Source organism: Podarcis erhardii (assembly GCF_964252035.2).
Source record: "Podarcis erhardii genome assembly, chromosome: 17".
NCBI lineage: Eukaryota > Metazoa > Chordata > Lepidosauria > Squamata > Lacertidae > Podarcis > Podarcis erhardii.
In genome coordinates this window covers 6,043,918-6,068,818 of record NC_138515.1, presented here as the reverse complement: position 1 = coordinate 6,068,818, position 24,901 = coordinate 6,043,918, and the positions used below count along the sequence as shown (strand labels likewise).

Sequence of the window (24,901 nt, the reverse complement as noted above, 5' to 3'; positions counted from 1 at the left end):
AATTGGAGAAGGAAGAAGGACTGCCTGTCAGTTAAAGAGAATGGCAGGAGACCGTGGTGCAAGGGGCGGTTTCATTTTCAGGTGATGTAAGGAAGGCAAAAGGAAGACACTCCATTCTGCAATGATCCTCAGTGAAAGTGCTTTATTATGGGTGAACCTCTGCACAAACCACAGGAAATCTGGGGAACATCCACTTCCCTACAAATCTTAACAATGATTAATAAAATAAATATATATCAGGCTAAAACAAGTAAAGAGAAAAGCTAGGTCTTATCTGTTGAAGAAAGGCTTTCATGTTTTGGCCAACGTTGCTTTAAAGGGGGGGGGGGGAGAATTAAAATCTCGCACTAATTATTTTACATGCCATCCAGATTAAGTAAGCTTTATCCTTTCTCTAATTAGTGTTGGAAGTAAAATGAAAAATAATGCCGGACTCCTCAGTTTTTTAAACAAATCTGGTGGTCCTGTTAAAATTCAGCTTTACGTGGCAAAGAATATATAGCTGGTGACAGAGCTTCCTTTGCAAACAGATGAGCTTTTGAGAATTATATTTTGAGTATACTTGAAGAAGCGTCTCCAGCCCCATGGTTCAGCCCAGACACTGAGGTCCAGCTCCGAGGGCTTCTGGCAGTTCCCTCACTGCAAGAAGCGAGGTTACAGGGAACCAGGCAGAGGGCCTTCTTGGTAGTGGCGCCCGTCCTGTGGAACGCCCTCCCATAAGATGTCAAGGAAATAAACAACTATCTGACTTTTAGAAGTCTTCTGAAGGCAGCCCTGTTTAGGGAATTTTTAAATGTTTGATGTTTTATCATGTTTTTAATATTCTGTTGGGAGCTGCTAAGAGTGGCTGGGGGAACCCAGCAAGATAGGCGGGGTAATAATAATAATAATAATAATAATAATAATAATTACATTAATAAGCAGCTCCATACACTTTTGAAGGGAATCTTCTTACAACAGCTGGGATTGTGGCTAAGGGAGACCCAAGTCAACAGCAAGCTCCCCTTTCTACAAGCTGGAACAACAGTAAGGTCTACATATGAGAATGAGCAGAAACAAGATGACTGCCCTATTTCAAGATTACAGGCAGAGGATCTCACACCAGAAAGCTAAAAGCCACTCCTCTTCCTTGCCAAAATGAAACCAATACACCAGGAGGGATAGTTTCTACCTTGTTCCTCATCCCGCTGCCAACCTCCACATTCCCTTTGCCCATCAAGATTACCTCCTTCCTTGAAGTAGGCTCGCACAGGGACCGAAGCGCTGCTCCCATGAGCATACACAGCATAGACGCAGACAAGGTAGGGCACCTTTGCTCTGAAGTTACCTGAGAAGTGGGGAGCAAAAGCAACATCAGGCCACCTGAGGAGGTACAAGCTAGGCTGCAAGCACAGAGACCAGACATTATCTGGGGTTTGTTGCCTGTCTCTTTTCACTCCACGCATCCCACGTGATTATCCAGAGGAGGGGCGCTAGTTGTCTCCACACCCAAAGAGGACTCGCATGTTTTTGGTTAGGTGAACACCCAAGTGTGGGAAAGCCCTGGGAGACCTTGTGGGACTGGGTGGGAGTACATGGAAGAGTAACCATCTCCCAGCCATGGTTGTGACAAAAAAAAAGTACCTCCAAAAGATGCTGTTTGCAATTTAAGGAAAGTCTCCGCCAGGGTCCATGTGTGAAGACCAAAGAGCATCCTCTGAGGAGGGGATTTCTGTTGGGACTGTGGCAGGGGGAAGAGAGGACCAATCTGCCTCTCCCCCCCCCTCCACAGTGCCAAAACTGATGGGTTTCCCCCAACCCTGCTATCTATATCCTTGTTTTTCCTTTGCCAACAACCTCTTGCTGTCGTGGGAGCTGCCTCCATTAAGGCAGACCTGAACCGGAAGCTTGCTTCCCTCAACACTGCTATCTATATCACAAAAAGTCTGTTAACTGCATTTCACACCACTAACAACACATTTGCTTTGGCTTGGGAGTCGTCCCGTCCCCCCGCCCGCTTAGAGCTCTCCCACACTCCTCACCTCTCAACAGGGCGCTGCTGCTGCCCCTAGGGCTCCGTGTCCAGTTCAGCAACTGTCCAGCGGGGTTGCTGGAGATCTCTTCTCTCCATTCCACCACATACTCCTCAGGCTGGAGCCACCGAGCGCTTGCACTGGGCTTCCACATCACCCTGAGACCCAGGCCTGGTACAGCCATCACCTGGACTTCCTCAGGGCCAGGAAGATCTGGAGAAAGGCCAAGTCGTTTGTCATTAAGAGCATCCCTGGAGGCGCTGGCTACCTTCCCCAGCACAATGCCAAGGGATCTTGGGGATGCCTTTCCCATACGCACAGAAAGTGGAAACACATTCTTTCCCAGTGCTGCCGTCACTGGTTTGGCACATCTGTAACCCCGCTAGGGATTTTTGAGGGGTTAAAAAAGGCATCTGATACAGAGACACCCAAGAACAAATCAGGAAAAAGAACCCTCGAGGCTCAGGCATGGTGCATGCTCTAGTTATCTCCTGCTTGGACTACTGCAATGTGCTCTACATGGGGCTACCTTTGAAGGTGACCCAGAAACTGCAATTAATCCAGAATGCAGCAGCTAGACTGGTGACTGGGAGTGGCCGTCGAGACCATACATTGGCTCCCAGTATGTTTCTGAACACAATTCAAAGTGTTAGTGCTGACCTTTAAAGCCCTAAGCAGCCTCGGGCCTGTATACCTGAAGGAGCATCTCCAGCCCCATTGTTCAGGCTGGACACTGGGGTCCAGCTCCGAGGGCCTTCTAGCTGTTAGAGAAGTGAGGTTACAGGGAACCAGACAGAGGGCCTTCTCGGTAGTGGCACCCGTCCTGTGGAATGCCCTCTCATCAGATGTCAAGGAAATAAGCAGCTATCTTATTTTTAAAAGACAGCCCTGAAGGCAGCCCTGTTTAGGGAAGTTTTTAATATTTAATGCTGTATTGTTTTTAACACTCGATTGGGAGCCGCCCAGAGTGGCTGGGGAAACTCAGCCAGATGGGCAGGGTATAAATATTATTATTATTATTATTATTATTATTATTATTATTATTATTATTATTATTATTATATTATGGTCCAAGAAGACTGCTTGTGACATTCGCCAGGCAAGAGACCTCTTTGCAAGGATGGTGCCAGGGGAACAAGTGCCCCCACAACAAAGAGCTCCCCCCCCCACTCCATTGCTGAGTGCATATACAAAGTGCATTCAATAATATTAACCCTGTAGCTCTTCAACATTTAAGATGCACCTCTTGAGCCAACAAAGGATCCATGAAATGCAGCTACTGACATGCTCTTCAGCATGCCAACAGACCATTGGCAATCCAGTGAAGGGAAGTGGGAGGAATCTAGTGCGCAGAAGAGAGCAGCCAGTTTCCATCCTGGTCCCCACATCAGCATGGAAGTGGAGCTCCTTAGCCACTGAGAAGATGTCTTCTCACCCTTTGTGCTGATGGGAGCCAAACAGAGTGAAAAGAGGAGAATCGGCTACTGAGAATTGGCTCCTAGGGTCAATCTGCAGAGAAGGCACTCAGACACAGAGGAGAAATGCGGGGGACTTGGAGAGATGAGGGAGAACAAACAAGCCTGTGTAGAAAGGGGAAGCCTGGGCTGAAGAGGAGCTTGTGGTTGCTGCTGTCTCTCCATTCTGGCACAGGAGGACCACGCTGAAGAGATCTGTGCTAACTTTGCACTTTTATTGGTCTGGATTTGGAGGGGGGGGTGTCAGAGAGGTGGGTGGGTGGACAGCATGTTAGCTAAACTCTGTAAGCTTGCACATCCTCCAATTTGTTTCGTTTGCTAACAATGATCTCATTCTCAACCCAACAGCAACCCAAAAGGGCCGGAGAGATGAGGGGCTTTGTTCGAGTCCAAAGCCATGTTTAGGAGAGGAAGGGAAAGAGAGAGGAGTAAAAAGGAATTTCCACGTTTCCTCTTAAAAGGCAGAATAATACGCTCTGCCCAAATGCAGTTACTCCGAGTCTTAGAATAGCAGCCAGAGGGGGAAATCAGCAATGTAATTCCTTATCTGACAGCATCTTCGTCTTGCGGGCACTGCTGGTAATGATACTACTAATAATGATAGTGAGGCGTGGTGATATGCAAAAGTGCCTGAATGGGCTGAAACCTATCTTTTCTAACATTCCAGTCACAGAGGTATGTACAGGGAAATAGGAGAAGGGTGTGGGAAGGTGGCAAAGTTCAAAAGGTTACAAATTGAAATTTGAAATGAAATGAAACGGCTTTAGCAACAAGGCTAAAAAGAGTATGTAAAAAATGGATTGATAATCAGATGAAAATATGAAGCTATAATATGTTAAGATATAGAATTAAGATAAAAACAACGAGGGAAAGGATTTGCTGAATTAACCATGTGAACTGGAATACAAAAAAGGGAGGTGTGAGGAGGTCAGGAAACAAGTAAACAAAATATAAGATATGAAAAGATTGATTTTTTTTCTTTTTTTCTTTTTTTCTAATTGTTTTTTATTTTCCAGGTATTGTGTATTTTTTTTCGTATTTTTGTATTTGTAATTTTTTCCTTTTTATTTTGTAATTACTTTCTTTTTTCTGTTTGTAAAACCCCAATAAATATCTTTGAAAAAAAAAATAACATTCCAGTCACGGAGGTATGTACAGGGAAATAGGAGAAAGATGTGGGAAGGTGGCAAAGTTCAAAAGGTTACAAATTCCTGTGCGAAATGAGTGCCTGGCCTGCTTGCAGTCCCATAAACCTCTGTTTATCAGGAACATGGAGATAAATTCCTGAAAGACATCGAGGAAATTCCAGAGTATTCTGGTACAGTGGGACCTCAGGTTACATACGCTTCAGGTTACAGACTCCGCTAACCCAGAAATAGTGCTTCAGGTGAAGAACTTTGCTTCAGGATGAGAATAGAAATCTGGCTCCGGCGGCATGGCAGCAGCAGGAGGCCCCATTAGCTAAAGAGGTGCTTCAGGTTAAGAACAGTTTCAGGTTAAGTACGGACCTCCGGAACGAATTAAGTACCGTATTTTTCGCCCCATAGGACACACTTTTTCCCCTCCAAAAATGAAGGGGAAATGTGTGTGCGTACTATGGGGCGAATGCAGGCTTTCAGGAAGCTATCCGCAAGCCTTGCGAGCCCGGCGGGAGGTCCCGCCGGGAGCGCAAGGCTTGGGGCGGCAGCCTGCAGCCCGAAGCACGGGGAGCCCTCCGGAGGGCGCCCCGTGCTTCGGGCAGGTGTGCGCAAGGCTTGTGGCGGCAGGTGTGCGCAAGGCTTGTGGCTGGGGGGGAATAATTTTTTTTTACTCATTCCCCCCCCAAAAAAACGAGGTTCGTCCTATGGGCCGGTGCGCCCTATAGGACGAAAAATACGGTACTTAACCCGAGGTACCACTGTACTGCATCTGTGTGTCTGGAGGAGAAAACCCATTCTGAGGCGAACAGGTAACTATTGATTTCAAAGTTATTCCTTAGAATCATTGAATTACAGTGGTACCTCGGGTTATGAACTTAATTCGTTCTGGAGGTTCGTTCTTAACCCGAAACCATTCTTAACCTGAGGCGCGCTTTCACTAATGGGGCCTCCTGCTGCCGCCGCCACGCGATTTCCATTCTTATCCTGGGGCAAAGTTTGTAACCTGAAGTACTACTTCCAGGTTAGTGGAGTTTGTAACCCAAAGTGTTTGTAACCTGAGGTGTTTGTAACCCGAGGTACCACTGTATAGAGGTGGAAGAGACCAAGTGGTGCATCAACAGCTAACTATTTTTATAGGTATCTTTGAAAAATAAAATAGAAAACATATGTTTACGTCTATCCCCCAATCTTCCCCTACCCCATTTGCATTGAAGAGATATCCTGACCAAACATGACATGGTAGCGCATGCTCTTTCTGGAAAACAAAAGCTGAGGCACCCTTGCCTTTCTTCAATTTTTATCAAAAGCCGCTTAGAGAAGCACAGCCCCTCCCCAAGTATCTCCTGCCCCTGCCCCTCCCCTTCCTGTCCCACAAAGGGACGACCGCAAGTCGTGGGGGAGGAGAGCCTATCACAAGTGAATGAGGCAGTTTTGTGGGTCTTTTTTTCTGTTTCTCTGGGGTTCTGGGGTTCCCTCTCTGTGTGTATGTCAAACACATGCATTACATTACCAATATTGAAAATGCTGCTTTCTCCCAGCCCAATACGTTCTGTAGTACTTCCCCATTGGGTTCAATTCTTTTCTTTAATAGTTGTCCGAGTGACATTTCCCTTGTCTTATGTAACAGCATTTGAAGGAAGAGTATGTATTTTGCCTCTTTTCTTGCACAGTGGAACCTTGGTTCCCGAACTTAATCTGTTCCGGGAGTCCATTCGACTCCTGAAACAGTTTGAGAACCAAGACTCGGCTTCTGATTGGCTGCAGGAACTTCTTGCAGCCAATCGGAAGTCAAGGTGCAGCTTCCGATTGGCTGCAGGAGCTTCCTGCAAACAATCGGAAGCCGTGCCAGACGTTCAGCTTCCAAAGAATGTTCAAAAACCACAAAAATCACTTCCAGTTTTCAATCGTTCGGGAGCCGGAACATTCAGCTCCCAAGGCATTCAGGAGCTGAGGTTCCACTGTATCCTAACTCCACCTTCAAGGTACTTTAAACTATTAAGGCGAGGGGGTCGGAATTGGACAACCAGATATGTTGTTGCACTATACCAGGTATGGGGAACCTTTGGCCCTCCAGATGTTGCTGAACTACAACCCCCATCATTCCTGGACATTGGCCATGCTGCCTGGTCTGACGGGAGTTGTAGCTCAGTAACCTATGGAGAACCAAAGGTTTCCCTGTACTACAGTTTCTGCAACCCCCAATTATTCACCATGCTTGCTGGGGCTGATGGGAGTTGTAGCGCAATGATGGCCACTACCCAATTTTGGCCCTACAGTCATACCTCAGGTTACAGACACTTCAGGTTGCGTTTTTTTTCAGATTGCAGACTGCTGAAACCCAGAAGTACCAGAATGGGTTACTTCTGGGTTTCGGCGGTCGTGCATGCGTAGAAGCACTAAATCATGCTTTGCGCATGCACAGATGTGCTGAATTGCAACCCGCGCATGTGCAGACACGCCGCTGCAGGTTGTGGACACTGCGGGTTGCGAACGTGCATCCCGCACAGATCACGTTCGCAACCTGAGCGTCCACTGTATTTCACTTCCAAACCAAGCGAACCCGAGTAGTTGAATTGCTTTGCTAGGATTAGAATACAGTGGTGCCCCGCAAGACGAATGCCTCGCAAGACGGAAAACTCACTAGACGAAAGAGTTTTCCGTTTTGGAGGTGCTTCGCAAAACAAATTTCCTATGGGCTTGCTTCGCAAGACGAAAATGTCTTGCGAGTTCCTGTGGGTTTCCCCCCTTTCCCCCCCCTTTTTCTAAGCAGCTAAGCCGCTTATCAGCTGATCCGCTAAGCTGATAAGCCGCTAAAAGCCGCTAATCCGCTAAGCTGTCAGTGGGATTGCTTCGCAAGACGAAAAAACCGCTAGGCGAAGAAACTCGCGGAACGGATTCTTTTCGTCTTGCGAGGCACCACTGTATAGGATTGCATTTTCTTATTATAGGTCTGCAAGAGTTTGGGTGACAGGCAATGCGCTCTCTCACAAACAGGATGTTAGGGGAAGTGCACAGAGGGCAGCAACACCACCTTCCCCCATCAGCGGTGAGGATGACTCAGCTCCAGTCTCTGCTGAAAAGGCAGGAAACAGGGCAGGCGTGAGAGGAAAGACCCCTTACAAGCAGCCCTTTGATAAGGCATTATCAACAACTCTTGCCTGCTTGTTCCAAGCTGAGGTTGGCAGGCAGCGTATTCTTAACGGAATTTCGGGCCGATACCCAGGCGTAGTCGGCGGAAAGAGGGAGGGCAGCATGGCAGCAAAGGCACACCATCGTGGTGATGTTTTTGTCGCGGTCCCGGAAAACAACTTCATAGTCCAGGATGACTCCCTGAGCTGCTTCGGGGTCTGGTGCCTGCGAAAGGGAGGTGAGCAGAGGTTCCTCTGGTCAAAAATAGAGGTTGTAAAAGAAAACAAAGGAAAAGAAAACCCTGAAGAAGCCCACCAAGTCAAACAGATCTTGCTCACTAAGGACACAGCTGCACGGCAGCCCCTGCTCACACTCACAGCAGCCAGAGAGTCATAGATGGTGTAACTACTTTTATTTAAGTAGATGGAAAGTCCTAAGCCTTTAACACACTGCAAAGACAGGGCAAAAGGTCCACAGGGTGCATCTCCTCTCAGCGAGGGAATGGGGTGATAAGAAAAAGTTGGGCTGTTGCTATAGGGCAGGAAGCTGGCAAGGGAAAGATGGGCAAAATAAGGTTTTTTATCAACAGCAACTGCATGAAAAAGCACTCAGATGTCATTCTAGTGTTGGTGAGGCAAAAGACCCTAGGCCCAAGCACACATGAATATTGTATAAAGGTGCAAAGCCCTTCTTTCGCACCCTGTAAAACATACCGTATTTTTCGCTCTATAGGACACACCTGACCATAGGATGCATCTTTTTTTAGAGGGGGAGAACAAGGGGAAAAAAATTATCCCCCTCTCTGCGCAGCACCCCTTCAGCGAAGCGGCAGGAGAAACGGAGCCCCTTTCATTTCTCCTCCCGCTTAGCTAAAGGAGCGCTGCACCTTAGCTGAAGGGGCACCTACCCTTCAGTGAAAGGAACCCGAAGCCTCCGGAGCTTCGGAGCCCACTGCGCTCTGGAGGCTTCAGGCGGCTATTTTTGAAGCCTGGAGAGCGAGAGGGGTTGGTGCGCACCGACCCCTCTCGCTCTCCAGATAGCCTCGGGTTCCTTTCGCTTGTGGGGCTGGCGGTGGGGAAAGCCAAGCTGGTCGGGGCTAGTGAGGGAAGCCCGGGTTCCCCCCCCCCCAGCCCCAGGGACCACACATTCGCTCCATAAGACGCACAGACATTTCCCCTTAGATTTTAAGAGGGGGAAAGTGTGTCTTATGGAGCAAAAAGTACGGTAAATGAACAGTTTTTTAAAAACTGGGCAATGGCCGCCCACCCGCAATTCCCGAGCCTCCCCTGATTAGTCAAAACAAAGGGGGAAGGGGGCAGGAGATTACACAAGACACATCCTATGCGCACAAGACACATCGTATGGGGACTTCTGGCGAGGAAAAATGGGCGCCACGGCAGTGAGCAACTCCTGAAGCCAGCCACAGCCAACTGCGCTACCAGGCTGGCTCTGGGCTGCTGAGGCTGCCGCTGCCACATTTCCCAGGGACAGATTTGCAAATCTGGGGACATTCCGGGGACGGAATTTTTCCGGGGAAAGATTTGCAAATCCGGGGACTGTCCCCAGGAACCGGGGGCGTCTGGTAACCCTATCCTGCATGGTATTTTTCCTGTTGTTTTGTTTGATAGGCCGTGAGTGCACCACAGACATTAATGGAACATCAATTTACAGGTGGCAATTGGCAAACTTGGCAAAAGTATGCATTCTTCTTATAGAATTATAGAACTGTAGAGTTAGAAGGGACCCCCAAAGGATATCTAGTCCAACCCCCTGCAATGCCGGAAACTAAACACAGAATCATAGAATTGTAGAGTTTAGCCTGATGCAGGCCAAACTCGTGCGTGGTTATGGCGAGGTCAGATCTAAAGCAAACCTGATTAGAATTTGCTTTCTGGGCCTGCAAACACAAAGCTCCCTTAAAAAAAAGAAGAAAACCAATATTTATAATGCCACTTTCTGACCCCATAGGGAACCCCAATAATAATAATAATAATAATAATAATAATAATAATAATAATAATAATAATTTATTTGTACCCCGCCCATCTGGCTGGGCCTCCCCAGCCACTCTGGGCAGCTTCCAACAAAGATTAAAAAGACATTAAAATGTCACACATTAAAAACTTCCCAGAACAGGGCTGCCTTCAGATGTCTTCTAAATGTCAGGTAGTTGTTTATCTCTTTGACATCTGATTGGAGGGCATTTCACAGGGCAGGCGCCACTACCGAAAAGGCCCTCTGTTTCCCTGTAACTTTGCTTCTCGCAGTGAGGGAACCGCCAGAAGATTCCCCTAAAGCAGCTCACAGCCGTAATTAAAAAACAGTGCACCAGTCCTAAGAGGAAGTGATCATGATTTGCTAATATCCCTGTTGTCTGACAGCATAGTAACTTCGTTTTGCTACAAAGCTCAGCATATTTGCTAGCAGTCTGTGGTCTGTGTAGCGCCATCAGTTCCCAGAAGCTATTATGACCAATAGCTGAGCACAGAGAGCCATTACAGCTCAGGAGAGATGTTAATTCAGTTAAACTAAATAAACTTCATGTTAAGCCAATAGCAGGGAGTGTATGTCTGCTCATTTGCCAAAAGGCTCTGTGTATTGTACACTCCAAGGCTCCTCAAATCCTGTGAAAATTCTTTAAAATTCAATTTTCTTTTTTTCTTTTTTTAATTTTTTACAATAAGTTTTTATTGTTAAAATAATTCATCATTAATACACATATATTACAAATATACAAGCATACAAACATACATTTCATACAATCCTTAAAAGTGTTCAAACATACCTACACTCAATCCCACAGATAATTCCTTTTCCCATCACCATCCACCACCCCTCACCCCACCTTTGTGTTAGACTTCCAATCTACTCAACTGCAATTTCTTTCCACTTCTATTACTTTCTTTCACACACCTTTAGCCTAATTTCATACTTCTTTTTCTATTACACATTGTTATCCATCTTATTTAGTATTTCAGTATTTGAAATGGAACTTGTTTATTCTAATAGGAGTTCTGATTTTTCAATATGGTTTTGCAAGTATCTTTTAAACACCTTCCAGTCCCTATCTATCTTCTCTTTTGAGATCCTTCCAATTTCTCCCATTGTTTTTGATATATTGTAGTACTCCAATAATTTTCATCCATCCCTTGTGTATGTACAGTAAAAAGGAGACCAGCAAGGTTCACTTTACCTTCCACAGCAGGAAGCGACTTGGAACACCTTTCTCAGAAACACCAACTTTTTGCCACACGTCTACCTGACCCAGTGGAGCTAAAGGCAACAGAGATGCAACAGGTGGTTAGTGGGAGCTAAGAGAGCAGCTGGACAATCGCAGGCGCTTTCCTCAAAGAATAAGTCCAAGAAACAAATGAATAAGGCACCATGCACAATTGACTTTTTCCATGCAGACAGAAACAAAATGCACAATGGTAATTTAGTAATGATCAGGTTTATACTCCAATTTTGTTGCTTGGAACCAGTTCCCCCAAGAGAAGAACAGAATCTTGAATCCCAAAAATACCTGCCTAAGGAGCTGGTGGGCTCTGGATATATTTAAGCAAATGCTGGGCAGCCCCCTAGTCACAGGTTCTGCGGCTGCATCCTGTGCTGTGAAACTTGCATTGAAATTGGGGTCATCAGGGAGGGTGGATCAGAAGACCTCGAAAATGCCTTCCAACTTTGGAATTCTACGATTCAGTACCCCAACCCCAACCATCCCACATAAGGTCTGAGAGTACAAGGTTAATTCCTTATACAATGGCCTCTCCCCACATTTACATATATATTTTTCAGTTGTACACCTACATTTTCAAGTGTACATCTCAAAAATGTGAGACGTGCGTGTGACTGACAGGTGTTTGATCCTGCTGTGATGTTAGCGCATCCGTCTCTAAAGACAGAATGTTTCCTCCAGGAAAAGAGATGGGGACCATAATGAGAGCACATTGACATCAGACTGCTAGGAAGAAACTAAAGTCCAACATGACATGAAATTCTGGTACGGAACTGTTACTGAACTGAAGGTAAAAGGTAATGGTAAAGGACCCCTAGACGGTTAAGTCCAGTCAAAGGCGACTATGAGGTGCGGTGCTCATCTTGCTTCAGGCCAAGGGAGCAGGCCTTTGTCTACAGACAGCTTTCCGGGTCATGTGGCCAGCAGGACTAAACCGCTTCTGGTGCAATGGGACACCGCGACGGAACTCAGAGCGTACAGAAACGCCATTTACCTTCCCACCACAATGGTACCTATTTATCTACTTGCACTGCTGTGCTTTTGAACTGCTAGGTTGGCAGGAGCTAGGATAGGGTAACAGGAGCTCACCCCGTCACGGGGCTTTGAACCACCAACCTTCCAACCTTCTACTTGCACTGGGATGCTTTTGAACTGCTAGGTTGGCAGGAGCTGGAACAGAGCAACGGGAGCTCACCCCGTCGTCGGGATTCGAACTGCTGACCTTACAATCAGCAAGCCCAAAAGGCTCAGTGGTTTAGACCACAGTGCCACTTGGGTCCCTTCCAGGGCTGTACGTACCTGCCTCTGGGGTTACGAAGGTCTGGGAAGAACTCCATTCACTCCAGAAACCTTTTTTCATTTCTGGAATGCATTGTACCTGCACCTCGTAGGAAGTGAATGGCTTCAGGTCCTCCAGGTCATACCCTTCCTGGTCTACATGCTCCTCACTCAGCTGGGAAAGAACATTATCGTCATTTACAGATAGGTAGCCGTGTTGGTCTGCCATAGTCAAAACAAAACAAATTCCTTCCAGTAGCACCTTAAAGACCAATTATCGTCATTATTATTATTATTATTACTCTTATTATTCATCGTAGCAATAGAAGTAGCAGTTATATTCCTCTTTTAAAGTAAGAATCTATAGAAAACATCTCACAAATCAGGTAAAACAACCCCCAACCCCATTTTCTCCTGCTATTGTTGTTGTGCTGATATACTTGCCTTCAAATAAAAATAATAAAAACAAAACAAAACAAAAATCATCAACATAAACATTCATCAGAATAGCAGGAAGTTTAGCAGGGAGTAGATGCAGGAGAGCACGGGGAGTGAGGTGTTAGGAGACCATATTCCCTCCTATGAACCTGTCCTGGTTCTGAGATCTTCAGGGAACACCCTTGTCTCTGTCCCACCACCATCTCAGATACACTTGGTGGGGACACAGGACAGGGCCTTCTCGGCGCTGGCTGCTCCAGACAATTGTGGAACTCCCTCCCTAGAGAAGCCAGACTGCCTTCTTCCTTGTTGTCTTTCTGCTGCCTAGTGAAGATTTTATTGTTCCAACAGGTTTTTGAAAACTGACTGCTTTTAATGAAAGGGCTGGTGCCATGCTATTTCTACAGAAATTAATTGTATGGTTTTAATTTAATTCTATCGATGTTTAATCGGTTTTTAACGTGTCTTTTCTGTTCTTATTATTATTTGTAAGCCATCTTGAGCCCCTCTTAGGGAATAAGGTGGGGTATAAATAATAATAATAAGTTGTTATTTTTTATCACTGAGAGGGAAAGCAACGCCAAACAATTGGAGCTGAGACTCCTAGGTTCTGTTCCAGTTTGGGAAGCTGTTTAACATCCACTGAGGTCTCTGTGCTTTCTTCTCAAATCATTTCAATGTGCACCCACAGAGAATATGCTTGGTCTCCCAGGTTTGTTGCTGTGATGTGCCAAACACCATAATTGTCTCAGATTCCTCAGGTTGCAGTTCTCCCAGAATACAAGCTGGGTAACAGCTGATGGGATGGGGAAACAGACCCATGCATCCAAACAAAACAGACTCACGTAGGTCCAGCTGTGGTCCTTGGACATCTTGTATCGAAGGGCACAGGTGAGCGGCTGGTGATGAAGGGATTCAGACCAGTGAGGGTTCTTCCAACTCACTGTAGCGACAGAGGACTCAAACACCACAGGCTCCAGATCAGGAGGAGGAGGCTTCACTGAAAGAAGCAATGCAGAGAAAGGCCTCAGGCACAAGAACCCTTGTTGCTTACCCTTCACTCCTACTTCCCACGCTCCACTCTAAGCATCAGGAATGGAGCCATAACTATGCTATACAGTCATACCTTGGGATAAATACGCTTCAGGATAAGTATTTTTGGGTTGCACTCCACAGCGACCCGGAAGTAATGGAGTGTGTTACTTTTGGGTTTCACAGCTCGCACATGCACAGACGGTCAAAATGACGTCACGCACATGCGCGGAAGCGGCAAAACGCGACCTGCGCACACAAAACGCGACCAGACACACTGCCACATCTTACATTCTGTTCAAGATGCAAACGGGGCTCCGGAATGGATCCCGTTCGCATCCTGAGGTACCACTGTAACAACAAACTCTAAACAAAACCCAGGAAACAAATGCTGAGGAGTAAGATCAAGGGTCAGCATGTCCACAGAGCAGGTGGCCTGCAATTCCACATCACAACTTCCACTGTTTTTATTACTAAAGTTACTGGTTTCTTATGAACAAGAGGAAGCAGTCTAGTGTTTTTCTCAGAAGTCAGGGAGAGATTAGGTGGACTTCTGCAGTCAGCGCAGTGACTTTTCAAGGTGTTCTAAATTCTTTCAGGATCCAAATATTGGGAGGCCAAAACCAACCAAACAAAAATGCAACATGAGATAGCGCATTTGATTCACTTTCACAATTTAGTCTACTCACAGGATTTGTGCGCACATTTTTGAGAAAGCACACACAGGACTGAATGCAGTGAAGTGGTGAGTGTTGCAGAACTAGAGATAACTTGGATGGGCTGGAAACTGCTTTAAGTAAATTTAACAGGACCCACTGAAAGCCCCAGCCACATAATTTCAAGTGTCAAAGTCTTTAGGGGTATAAGTTGCCATTTTTCCTTGAACAATAGAAAAGCTGAGGTGTCTGGAATTTCACAGCTCGTGACATCACTGTGGAATCTGCAGGCGTGATCCTCTATTGCAGCGTAACACCATTATTCAAGCTGCCCTGTACCACACAGATGCAAGATCAGCTCCAGATGTGAGATGGCCCTTGGCAGAGGGCCCTCTGGCAGCCCAGCCTCCCACATCACTGGTCCCCCATCCACAAGCTTTCATGGTGGTGGAAGTGGTGGCATCCTGAATTTCCCACAATACCCCACAGTGATACTACATCATGTTAAGTCTTTAGGCATTGTGGGAATTCCAAAGTGGTACTCACAGGCCCAGCTGTTTAGTTCTGGGGATGAAGGCCAGCACTGCCACTAGGTCCCCTGTTGGGGTCTCAGCAACTGCCAAGAGTTACCTGATGCTGACACTGAGCCTGCACTGATACACACAAGTGGGCAAGCACACTGGTACTATTTTTAGCACTGAGCCTCTTGGGCTGGTCAATCAGAAGGTTGGCGGTTTGAATCCCCGTGATGGGGTGAGCTCCCATTGATTTGTCCCAGCTCCTGACAATCTAGCAGTTCGAAAGCACGCCAGTGCAAGTAGATAAATAGGTAACGCTGCAGCGGGAAGGTAAATGGCGTTTCTGTGCACTCTGGTTTCCATCACAGTGTTCTGTTGCACCAGAAGCAGTTTAGTCCTGCTGGCCACATGACCCGGAAAGCTGTCTGTGGACAAACGCTAGCTCCCTCGGCCTGAAAGCAAGATGTGCACCGCAACGCCATAGTCGAATTAAACTGGACTTAACTGTCCAGGGATCCTTTACCTTGTTTACCTTACTATTGTTAGTAATATTTTTTTATCCTCATCTGCAAGTTTATCTAGACCCTTCCCCAAAGCACTCTGTGTCTATTTTCTCTCACCTATTTCATGCAGGCTGAAGTTTAACTTAGCGGAAGTTACAATCCCAGCCATGCCGTGATTGGTTTCTACCCAAACACTGTAGCTGTCCCCCTGTGTCAGGTTGCGCCTTTCAATAAGCAACCAGTTCTGCTTGCTGGGAGCTCCACGCCTGGGGGGTTCGCCAGGATGACTAGAGAAAAAGGCAGAAAGAGGAAAGGCAATTGCGGCATGAATCAAAAGTGAGTATTTGCCACTCCTTACTTATAAAAATTCCTGCCAACCTACCAGTTCGAAAGCACGTCAAAGTGCAAGTAGATAAATAGGTACTGCTCCGGCAGGAAGGTAAACAGCGTTTCCGTGCACTGCTCTGGTTCGCCAGAAGCGGCTTAATCATGCTGGCCACATGACCCGGAAGCTGTACTCCAGCTCCCTCGGCCAATAAAGCGAGATGAACGCTGCAACCCCGGAGTCGGTCAGGGGTCTCTTTACCTTTACCTTTGGTTATACAAATATATTGCCCAGGACTTACCATTCCTTGCAAAACCTTGCCACAAAAATCCTGCAAATCCCCCATTTCCAATTCAGAATAAAGAGTTATGTAAAGTGGGTAATTTGTTTTGTTCTGAGTGTGGAATTTGTAAATTTGGTCTCCCAAGACTATGCATTTTCATACACATGCCTCTGTGTTGGCTACAGTAATAATAATAATAATAATAATAATAATAATAATAATACATATGTGATATAGAAATAAATAAATATACAGTACTACCACAAATTTTAGAGAACAATTGCTTTCTGGAATGACTAGGAATGCCTGCTAAAAAACCCCAATGCCAATTCATCTACAAACCAAGAGCAGTACATATTTGACTTATTTTTTAAAAAAGTAAGCAACAGGCAAATATGGAGGGTTTGTGAAAAATAATCAAGAATTTGGAGATGTAAGTAGGAAGTAGCGATTGCCCCATGCAAAGACACAGAGAAAGGTCATAATGAATACTGGGCAACAGGAGCTTAATTCCTGACCGGCCTGGAAGTGGTCTATATGCAGAGATTGTTAAAGTCAACCTGAACACTTTCCCTCCGAGTAATAGGGTATCTGAGGAATTATGAGGTATAATTATGAGGTATTACTATTGTCTCCATACTGCAGATGTGGGGCTCATTGCAGTGGCGTAGCGTGGGGGGTACAGCGGGGCCGGCCGCACCGGGCGCAACATCTGGGGGTTAGGGGGTATAAATTACTTGCCTTGCCCCGGGTGCTGACAACCCACGCTACGCCACTGGCTCATTGGAGTCTGGCTTGCCTAAGGGTACCTGGTAAGTTCAAGCAGACGTGAGATTTTCGGCAGGGGACTTTCCAACTCACAGTGACGCCGGCCAATAGAGTGATGTGTGAGGAGGCAGGTTAGTTTAAAAACAAGGTCTGTGGGCTCATGATGAGTCTGGACTTATTTGCAAAGCTGTCTGAAGCATAATGGCAGACAACTCCTGTCCAGGCAGGTAACTTCCAGAGTCAGAAACTCCCTGGAAGGTTCTGTCAATCAAATGCAGTGACTTCTTTTGCTGATAAGACCTTGGTAGAAACCCTTTTGCCTCCCTGAAGAATGCTGAAATGGCATTTGAGACCAACGCGGCTAACAATAGAGTGAGGAAGTTGCAGCACATTGTGAGGACTGCCACCCAAGCGCACACACGCACTGATGCACACACACACACACACACACACACACTTCCTAAGGCCGACAAAGCAAATTCTGCCTGACATTTTGGAAGTTTTGCCTCTTTCATGCCAAAATCCACAGGCTCTCTGGGGCTGGATCAGCACAGGGAAACACAGGTAATGTCTTGCTTACAATTTCAGGCTCTTATAGTAGAGGACATGGGTAGCATTAGCATCTGGAGGCTCTCTGGTAGACCAACTGCAGTTCACAATATTGCTGGGCACTGACTGATAACATTTCAGGTCCGTGGGGGCATCAGGGTCACCTGCAAATAGAGACATATTCCAAAATCAGCACTTAAGCCACAGAAAACACAGCCATTATCTTGCACTATTAAAATTCAAGGGAAGTGATCCTAGTTGTCCAGACAGAATTAGCACCCTTCTCTCTCTATTTGTTTGTTTGTTACATTTCTATCCTGCACTTTACCCCCCAAAGGAGCAGAGCGCAGCAAACAACAAGTGACAGAGCAATACAAACATCATTAAAACATCTCCAATATACAGTGGAACCTCAGTTTTCGAGCATCTCAGAAGCTGAGCACTTCAGAAGCTGAACGCCGAAAACACGGAAGTCATTGCTTCCATCTTCGAACGCACCTCGGAAGTCAAACAGCTTCCACTGTGTGTTTTTCCATTTTCTCAATGCATTTTGCCGATTGCCCATTGCTCCTCGGTTTTTGAACGTTTCGGAAGTTGAAAACCGAGGTTACACTGTATAAGCTAATCACCAAATGGCACCTTAAACCTAGATGGTAGTCACCACAATGGAATTTCTAAGTCCCATTTCCCCCCATTGGTGGTATTATTATTATTATTATTATTATTATTATTATTATTATTATTATTATTATAGAAAACAAATCTCTAAGGGGTTTACAACATCTCCCCAAAGAATCCAGAATAAAACAGGGGGGCTTTTCTGCAGTGGCTCCCCATTTGTGGGATGCGCTCCCCAGGGAGGTTTGCCTGGCACCTTCATTGCATATATTTAGGTGCCAGGTAAAAACATCCCTCTTCTCCCAGACCTGTGGCTAATTAAACAATCTATGGCATTTTGAACGGGGGGAGGGGGGGTAGGGCAGGTATTGTTTTTGTATGTTACTATGTTATGGGAACCAGATAGAGGGCCTTCACAGTGGTAGCACCCTCCCTGTAGAACGCCTTCTCATCAGATGTTAAGGAAATCAACCATTACAGTGGACACTCGGGTTGCGAACGTGATCCGTGCGGGATGCACGTTCGCAACCCACAGCACAGTGCTGCATCTGTGCATGCGCAGGTTGCGATTCGGTGCTTCTGCATATGCGCAAAGCACAATTTAGCGCTTCTGCACATGTGAAACCGCCGAAACCCACAAGTAACCCGTTCTGGTACTTCCAGGTTTCGGCGCACCTGTAACCCGAAAAAACGCAACCTGAGGCGTCTGTAACCCGAGGTATGACTGTATATGACTTTTAGAAAACATCTGAAGGCAGCCCTGTATTGGGAGGTTTTTATATGTTCTGTAAACTGTCCGGATGGGTGGGGGAATGAATGATGATGATGATGATGATGATGATGATGATGATGATGATGTGAACTACCCTGTGCTCCTTGGATGAAGGGCAAGATAAAAATTTAATAAATCATCCTCATCATTCCTCTACAGATGCAGCTTAAAAGGCTCAACAATAATTGCATTTCTGACCCACAGCTCCCCACCACACACACCTTCTCAGCATCTTCACTTCCTTCCTGTCAATACCACACAGGCCCCTGCTGTCTCTAGGCCTTAGCCCTGCTTTCTCCTTCGCCTGCACCTTCATGCCTCCACCATTTACTGTTTTCTCAAGTCTCTGCTTCTCAAACACTCCCTGCTCTGTCCGCCTTGCCTCCTGCCCTCTCTCCCCAAGAGCTCACAGCCTTTCCTGTCCTTGCTCCCCTGCCCTCTCACACCCTTCTCATTCTGAAACATTATCTCCCTTGCACTTACAGTGGTGCCTCGCAAGACGAAAAGAATCCGTTCTGCGAGTCTCTTCGTCTAGCAGTTTTTTCGTCTTGCAAAGCAAGCCCATTGACGGCTTAGCGGATTAGCGCTATTAGCGCTATTAGTGGCTTTTAGCGGCTTAGCGGATAAGCAGATAAGCGGCTTAGCGGCTTAGAAAAAGGGTGGGAAAAGGAAAAAAACCCCGCAGGAACTCACAAGACATTTTCATCTTGCGAAGCAAGCCCATAGGAAATTCGTTTTGCGAAGCACCTCCAAAACGGAAAACCCTTTCGTCTAGCAGGTTTTCCGTCTTGCGAGGCATTCGTCTTGCAGGGCACCACTGTATTCCCTCGCGCATTTATCTGTCTCCTACACCACCACTTCCTTCAGATAGCTGTAACCCACTGCTTCACCTGTCTCCTTCCATTCCGAGAGAGCTTAGTTCCCGGGCAAGCTTGATGTTGGTGATATCACACCAGCCTAGCTAATTAGCATCACAAACTCTGGTGCCCAGGCTGGTTTGCATCCCCCAAATTTTGGACTCGTGGCATTAAAGACCTATGCCACCAGCCACTCGCACGTAATAATAATAATAAATTTTATTTATACCCCACCCTCCCCAGCCAAGGCCGGGCTCAGGGCGGCTAACAAGCAATAATAAAAACAAGTTGAATGAATACAACTTAAAAACAAGATTAAAATACAACATTAAAACATTAAAATGCAGCCTCATCACAGGAGAAGAAAGGAAAAACGAAAAAGCGGGAGGGAATCAAAATTGATTCCAAGCCAAAGGCCAGGCGGAACAACTCTGTCTTACAGGCCCTGCGGAAAGAAATCAGATCCTGCAGGGCCCTGGTCTCATGAGACAGAGCGTTCCACCAAGGCGGGGCCAGTGTTGAAAAGGCCCTGGCTCTGGTTGAGGCTAATCTGACTTACTTAGGGTCCGGGACCTCTAGGGTGTTGCTATTTATGGACCTTAAGGTCCTCCGTGGGGCATACCGGGAGCTGGGATAGTCGCACAAATGCTACAGCTAAGTGGCACAGTGCCACAAATAATCAGTTGCCACACAGCTGTGTGTGAGAGACAATAGCAGGAGTCGTAATTGGCTCAGCTATGAAATTTTTGAGACAGTCTTGTATGAAGGAAATGATGAATGCTGATACCTTACCTTTTTTCAGCCCAAAGACCTTTAACGACAGAAGCAACAGCCACGCTGCATTCCCCCTGTTTCCCATAGTGCCAGCAATGTCCTGTATTAAGAGACAGCAATGGTGGATCATGAGATAAGGACAAAGTCAAGCAGCACTGAATTAAATGCCTCCCCCCATTTACTATATTTATTTATGTGGACTTTATTTGTGTGCCCATGTCAGAATGGCACATTGGAACCTTCAAGGAACTAAAGCACAAAACTTTTTTACGAGCTCAAAGATTGGCAGGGGATTGATTCGGCAGAAACACCAGCGTGTGAGGAGATGCTGCGAACTTATAGAGGGGAATCATAGACATAAAATCCACACAGAAACACATCATTGCTTGTTTTAACTCGCTTGTGGGAACAACTCGGAGGCTGTGAAAGAAGGAAGGTTAACAACAGAAAGAATTAGAGGAACCATTGGAAGTGTCTATGAAAAGCAGGAGACGTGTGAGATGATCAGAACCCTCCGAACTTGAAGCATGGGATGTCCTACTAAAAATTTAAAATTTGGCAGAATATTTGGATTATTTGATATGTATATGTATAATTTGGAATGTTTAATTTGATTTGATCGGATTGTTAAAGTGGAAAATTTAATAAAAATTAATTAAAAGAAAAAACAAAGACTGGCAGGGGAAGCAGCTGTGTGGGACTCACCACTGGCAACGCCACAGGTACTATGGCTCCAGTGGGAGCCATTGCTGACTGCATAACTCCATGTTCTGCTTCCAATGTCAGAGGCAATGTATGCACCTGAATGCCGGGTGCAGGTGAGCACAAGTTGTTGGGCGAGTGCTCAGGTCATTCTTTTGAGCTTCCCACTGTTAAGTTGTGGGCGAACATATCAGACAACACGGCGATTCTTCCAAAGCAGCTCTTTATTTGTAAGCTGGAACAGAACTGAACTGAGGAGCTCAGTCAGCCTGCTTATATAGAGCTCCACTAGAATGCAACAGTAACCATTTTCTGTAACTAACCAATCACTGAACGTCACTTTCGATCCGTCATTTGCATACAAACTATCCAATCACTGAACGTCACTTTCGATCCTTCATTTGCATAACTATCTACAGTATCCCCCTGCTGGCCCAGGGTGAGAACTTCAGTACATAACACCCACAGTCATCTCATTGGCCACAATGAGAACAGGACACTGGACTAGATGGGCCTTTGGTCTCAGCCAGCAGAGTTCTTCTTATGTCATGGGTAGGCAAACTAAGGCCCGGGGCCTAGATCCAGTCCAATTGCATTCTCAATCCAGCCCGCAGACGATCCAGGAATCAGCGTGTTTTTACATGAGTAGAATGTGTGCTTTTCTTTAAAATGCATCTCTGGGTTATTTGTGGGACACAGGAATTTGTTCATTTATTTTTTTCAAAATATAGTCCAGCCCCCCGCACAAGGTCTGAGGGACAGTGGACCAGCCCCCTGCTGAAAAAGTTTGCTGACCCCTGCCTTATGTTCTTAACTACATTCCACATACAATTTGACACAGCAGTGGACAGGTGGAGAAATCTTGTTCTTGCAGTAAATGTAAAAAGGTAAAGGACCCTGGACAGTTAAGTCCAGTCAAAGGCAACAATGGGGTTGTGACGCTCCTCTCACTTTCAAGCCAAGGGAGACGCCGTTTGTCCGCAGATGGCTTTCCAGGTCATGTGGCCAGCATGACTAAACCCCTTCTGGTGCAACGAAACACAGTGACAGAAACCAGAGCGCACGGAAACGCCGTTTACCTTCCCGCCGCAGCGGTACCTATTTATCTACTTGCGCTGGCGTGCTTTCAAACTGCTAGGTTGGCAGGAGCTGGGACAGAACAATGGGAGCTCACCCCGCTGTGCGGATATGAACCGCCTACCTTCTGATTGGCAAGCCCAAGAGGCTCAGTGGTTTAGACCACAGCGCCACCTGCATCCCTTTCTCACAGTAGCAATGATTGAAACATTACACATAAGAATGGTAAGAGCTAACTATGTTTTGTTGCCTTAACCAGGAGTCCACAAATTTTGGCTGACCCTGGTAGTCACTCATCGTATCTAGAAGCCACCAAGGCTCACCTTTCTTACTTCTTGATCCACAAAGGGGAGGTGGGTCCCTTATGTACCTCTGGCCACTGCTGGACAAAGTGATCATATAAGGCTTAACAAATGCACGGTCAGAGTTTCATTTTGTTTGCAGCTTCTACAGCCCATGCCACTAATTGTGTGTCCCTAACAGAAGATGCAGCTATTTTGAAAGATGCTGTCATTGGACATGTCTTCATGCAACAATAAGGTCTACCTTGATAAACCACTCTATGTTTCTACTCTGCTCCTCCCCCAGCCTAGTGCAATGTCTCCACCTGGGATCTGGGTTTATTTCTTCCTAGCAAGTCCAGAATTCAAAAGCAACAAATAACCTTAGTTTTTAAAACCTGGCTACCAATCCTGACTTATTAAGCAGAAACAAACTATGATTCCAGGTTTCCCCACTTGCAAGGCAGAAGCAATCGGGCTCCATGCACCTATGTGGGCACAGCATTTATTCTTGTTCCCTGACAATAGGGATCCTAACTAAGGCAACCCCCGCCCCTAAAACACAACTAGTTGGCTCACCCAGGAGCCACTGCAGAAGTAAATTTATGGGGGAAGTGAAGGTGATCGTAGCAATGGGAACTTATTGCCAGCCCCCTTTAGGTCATAGAGATTAACCTAACCCACCCAGTGCAGTCCCCTCCACTTTCTTAAAGTGACAGACTCATAAAACTGGTTGCCAGCCTACAGTGTGCAGTAGTTCTGCATTCTTGAAAAGAAGCAGGAGGAGGTCTCTTTCCTTACTGTCACTTTTCCCAGCTGAGCTGGATCCCATGGTTTGAAAGCAGGCTTCTAGGGCTGTCTGAGCGCTATACTGATTGTCCTCAAATAAGTTTGGGCACCGTAGTTTGCTCCTCGCAAGGTTGCGATTCCCAGCAACCCTTAAACTATAGTGCCCAGAATTCTTCGAGAGGGCCGTGACCAAAAGGAGGAGGAATACCAGGAGGAATGGAAGAAATTTATTTAGCTATTTAGCTAAATGTGTTAAGATAACTTAAACAGAATTACTTGCAAGTATCAGATTGGCCTAGGATTTAAATACAGTGGTACCTCGGGTTAAGTACTTAATTCGTTCTGGAGGTCTGTTCTTAATCTGAAACTGTTCTTAACCTGAAGCACCACTTTAGCTAATGGGGCCTCCCGCTGCTGCCGTGCCGCTGGAGCACGATTTCTGTTCTCATCCTGAAGCAAAGTTCTTAACCTGAAGCATTATTTCTGGGTTAGCGGAGTCTGTAACCTGAAGCGTATGTAACCTGAGGAATATGTAACCTGAGGTACCACTGTATGTGATGTTATAGAACAATATGTTTAAAGTTAAAATGAAAAGAAAGAAAGAGGTTAATTGACTAAGTGATTTTTAGGTGAAATTAGTTTTGGAAAACTGCTGCAATGATATATATGGAAATTCAGCCAGGGGGATTTGAGGAAGTCACCCAACAATGTTAACAAAAATGGAACGGTTACAGTTAGGATTTATGTTTGCGTGTATGTTTGTGTTTCTTTTTGATGTTTTCTTTTATATGTTTGTCATAAATTTGGAAAATCAATAAAAAAATTGGGGGGGGGGGAGAATTCTTCGGGAGGGGACGAGATGCGCTTTAAAGGCATAGCGCGTACCAGTGGCGTAGCGTGGATTGTCAGCACCCGGGGCAAGGCAAGTAATTTGTGACCCCTAACCCATGGATTTGCGCCCCCTAACCCGTGGATTTGCGCCCCCTAACCCTAACCCCCAGATGTTGCGCCCGGTGCGGCCGGCCCCCCCTGCACCCCCCACGCTACGCCACTGGCGCGTACACAACGTCAAACTGGAGAAAGGAAGAGAAGCGGATGAAAGGAGAGCCAGGAACCACGTTGTGGTGGAGCCCTTCCCGGCTTTGGCCCCAGATCACGAGCGAGCAGCCTGCCCAGCTCAAGCCTCGTCGATGATGCAGCGGCTCTTTTGTCCTGCCTCCGGGACTAATCCGGATCCTCTTTCCCCTCCGCCCGTCCCACCTGCCAAGAGAGAAGACCGAGGAGGACCCACCGTGCCAGCAGGATGCCCCCAGGATCCCCCCAGAGGGGAGAAAGTCATCGGCTCGCCTCGTTACTTACACGGCATCCTTTGCGCGCCGGGAGGAAACTCCAGCGCCCGCTCGGCCAGACGACGGCTCCCCAAGCCGCGCGCTCCCCAAGGCGCCCCTCGGGGACCCCGGCGGGACTCCGGAGCGACGAGCCCCCGAGCCGGGTTCTTCTCTTCGCGGAGGAAGGAAATGAGCTCGGGGCTTTTTTTCTTTTCGAGGGCACTAAGTGTAGCTCGCTCCTCCCGCTGCCCGATCGCGCTCCGCCCCGCGACGCACCAAGCCTGTTCCGCGACGGGCTGCTCCTTCTTGGAGCGCAGTCGGGGGGCGATGGGGGGCTCGTCTTCCCTGGGTGGAAGGGGCGAC

At 46.6% G+C, this 24,901-nt stretch overlaps 1 protein-coding gene across 1 annotated transcript in view; it reads right to left on the bottom strand.

Annotated features, from left to right (window-relative positions):
• IL27RA (interleukin 27 receptor subunit alpha) overlaps positions 1-24,697 on the bottom strand; it is a 32,065-nt gene extending 7,368 nt beyond the window's left edge. The window contains exons 1-10 of the mRNA XM_081845124.1: positions 24,570-24,697; positions 20,380-20,461; positions 17,372-17,504; positions 15,533-15,702; positions 13,552-13,706; positions 12,290-12,443; positions 10,949-11,028; positions 7,785-7,980; positions 2,022-2,225; positions 1,226-1,327 (exon numbers count right to left, since the gene is read on the bottom strand). Coding sequence (XP_081701250.1) covers positions 1,226-1,327; positions 2,022-2,225; positions 7,785-7,980; positions 10,949-11,028; positions 12,290-12,443; positions 13,552-13,706; positions 15,533-15,702; positions 17,372-17,504; positions 20,380-20,446 — 1,261 coding nt within the window. The 5' untranslated portion in view covers positions 20,447-20,461; positions 24,570-24,697. The remainder of the gene's footprint in view (positions 1-1,225; positions 1,328-2,021; positions 2,226-7,784; positions 7,981-10,948; positions 11,029-12,289; positions 12,444-13,551; positions 13,707-15,532; positions 15,703-17,371; positions 17,505-20,379; positions 20,462-24,569) is intronic.
• Between the last annotated feature and the right edge of the window lie 204 nt (positions 24,698-24,901).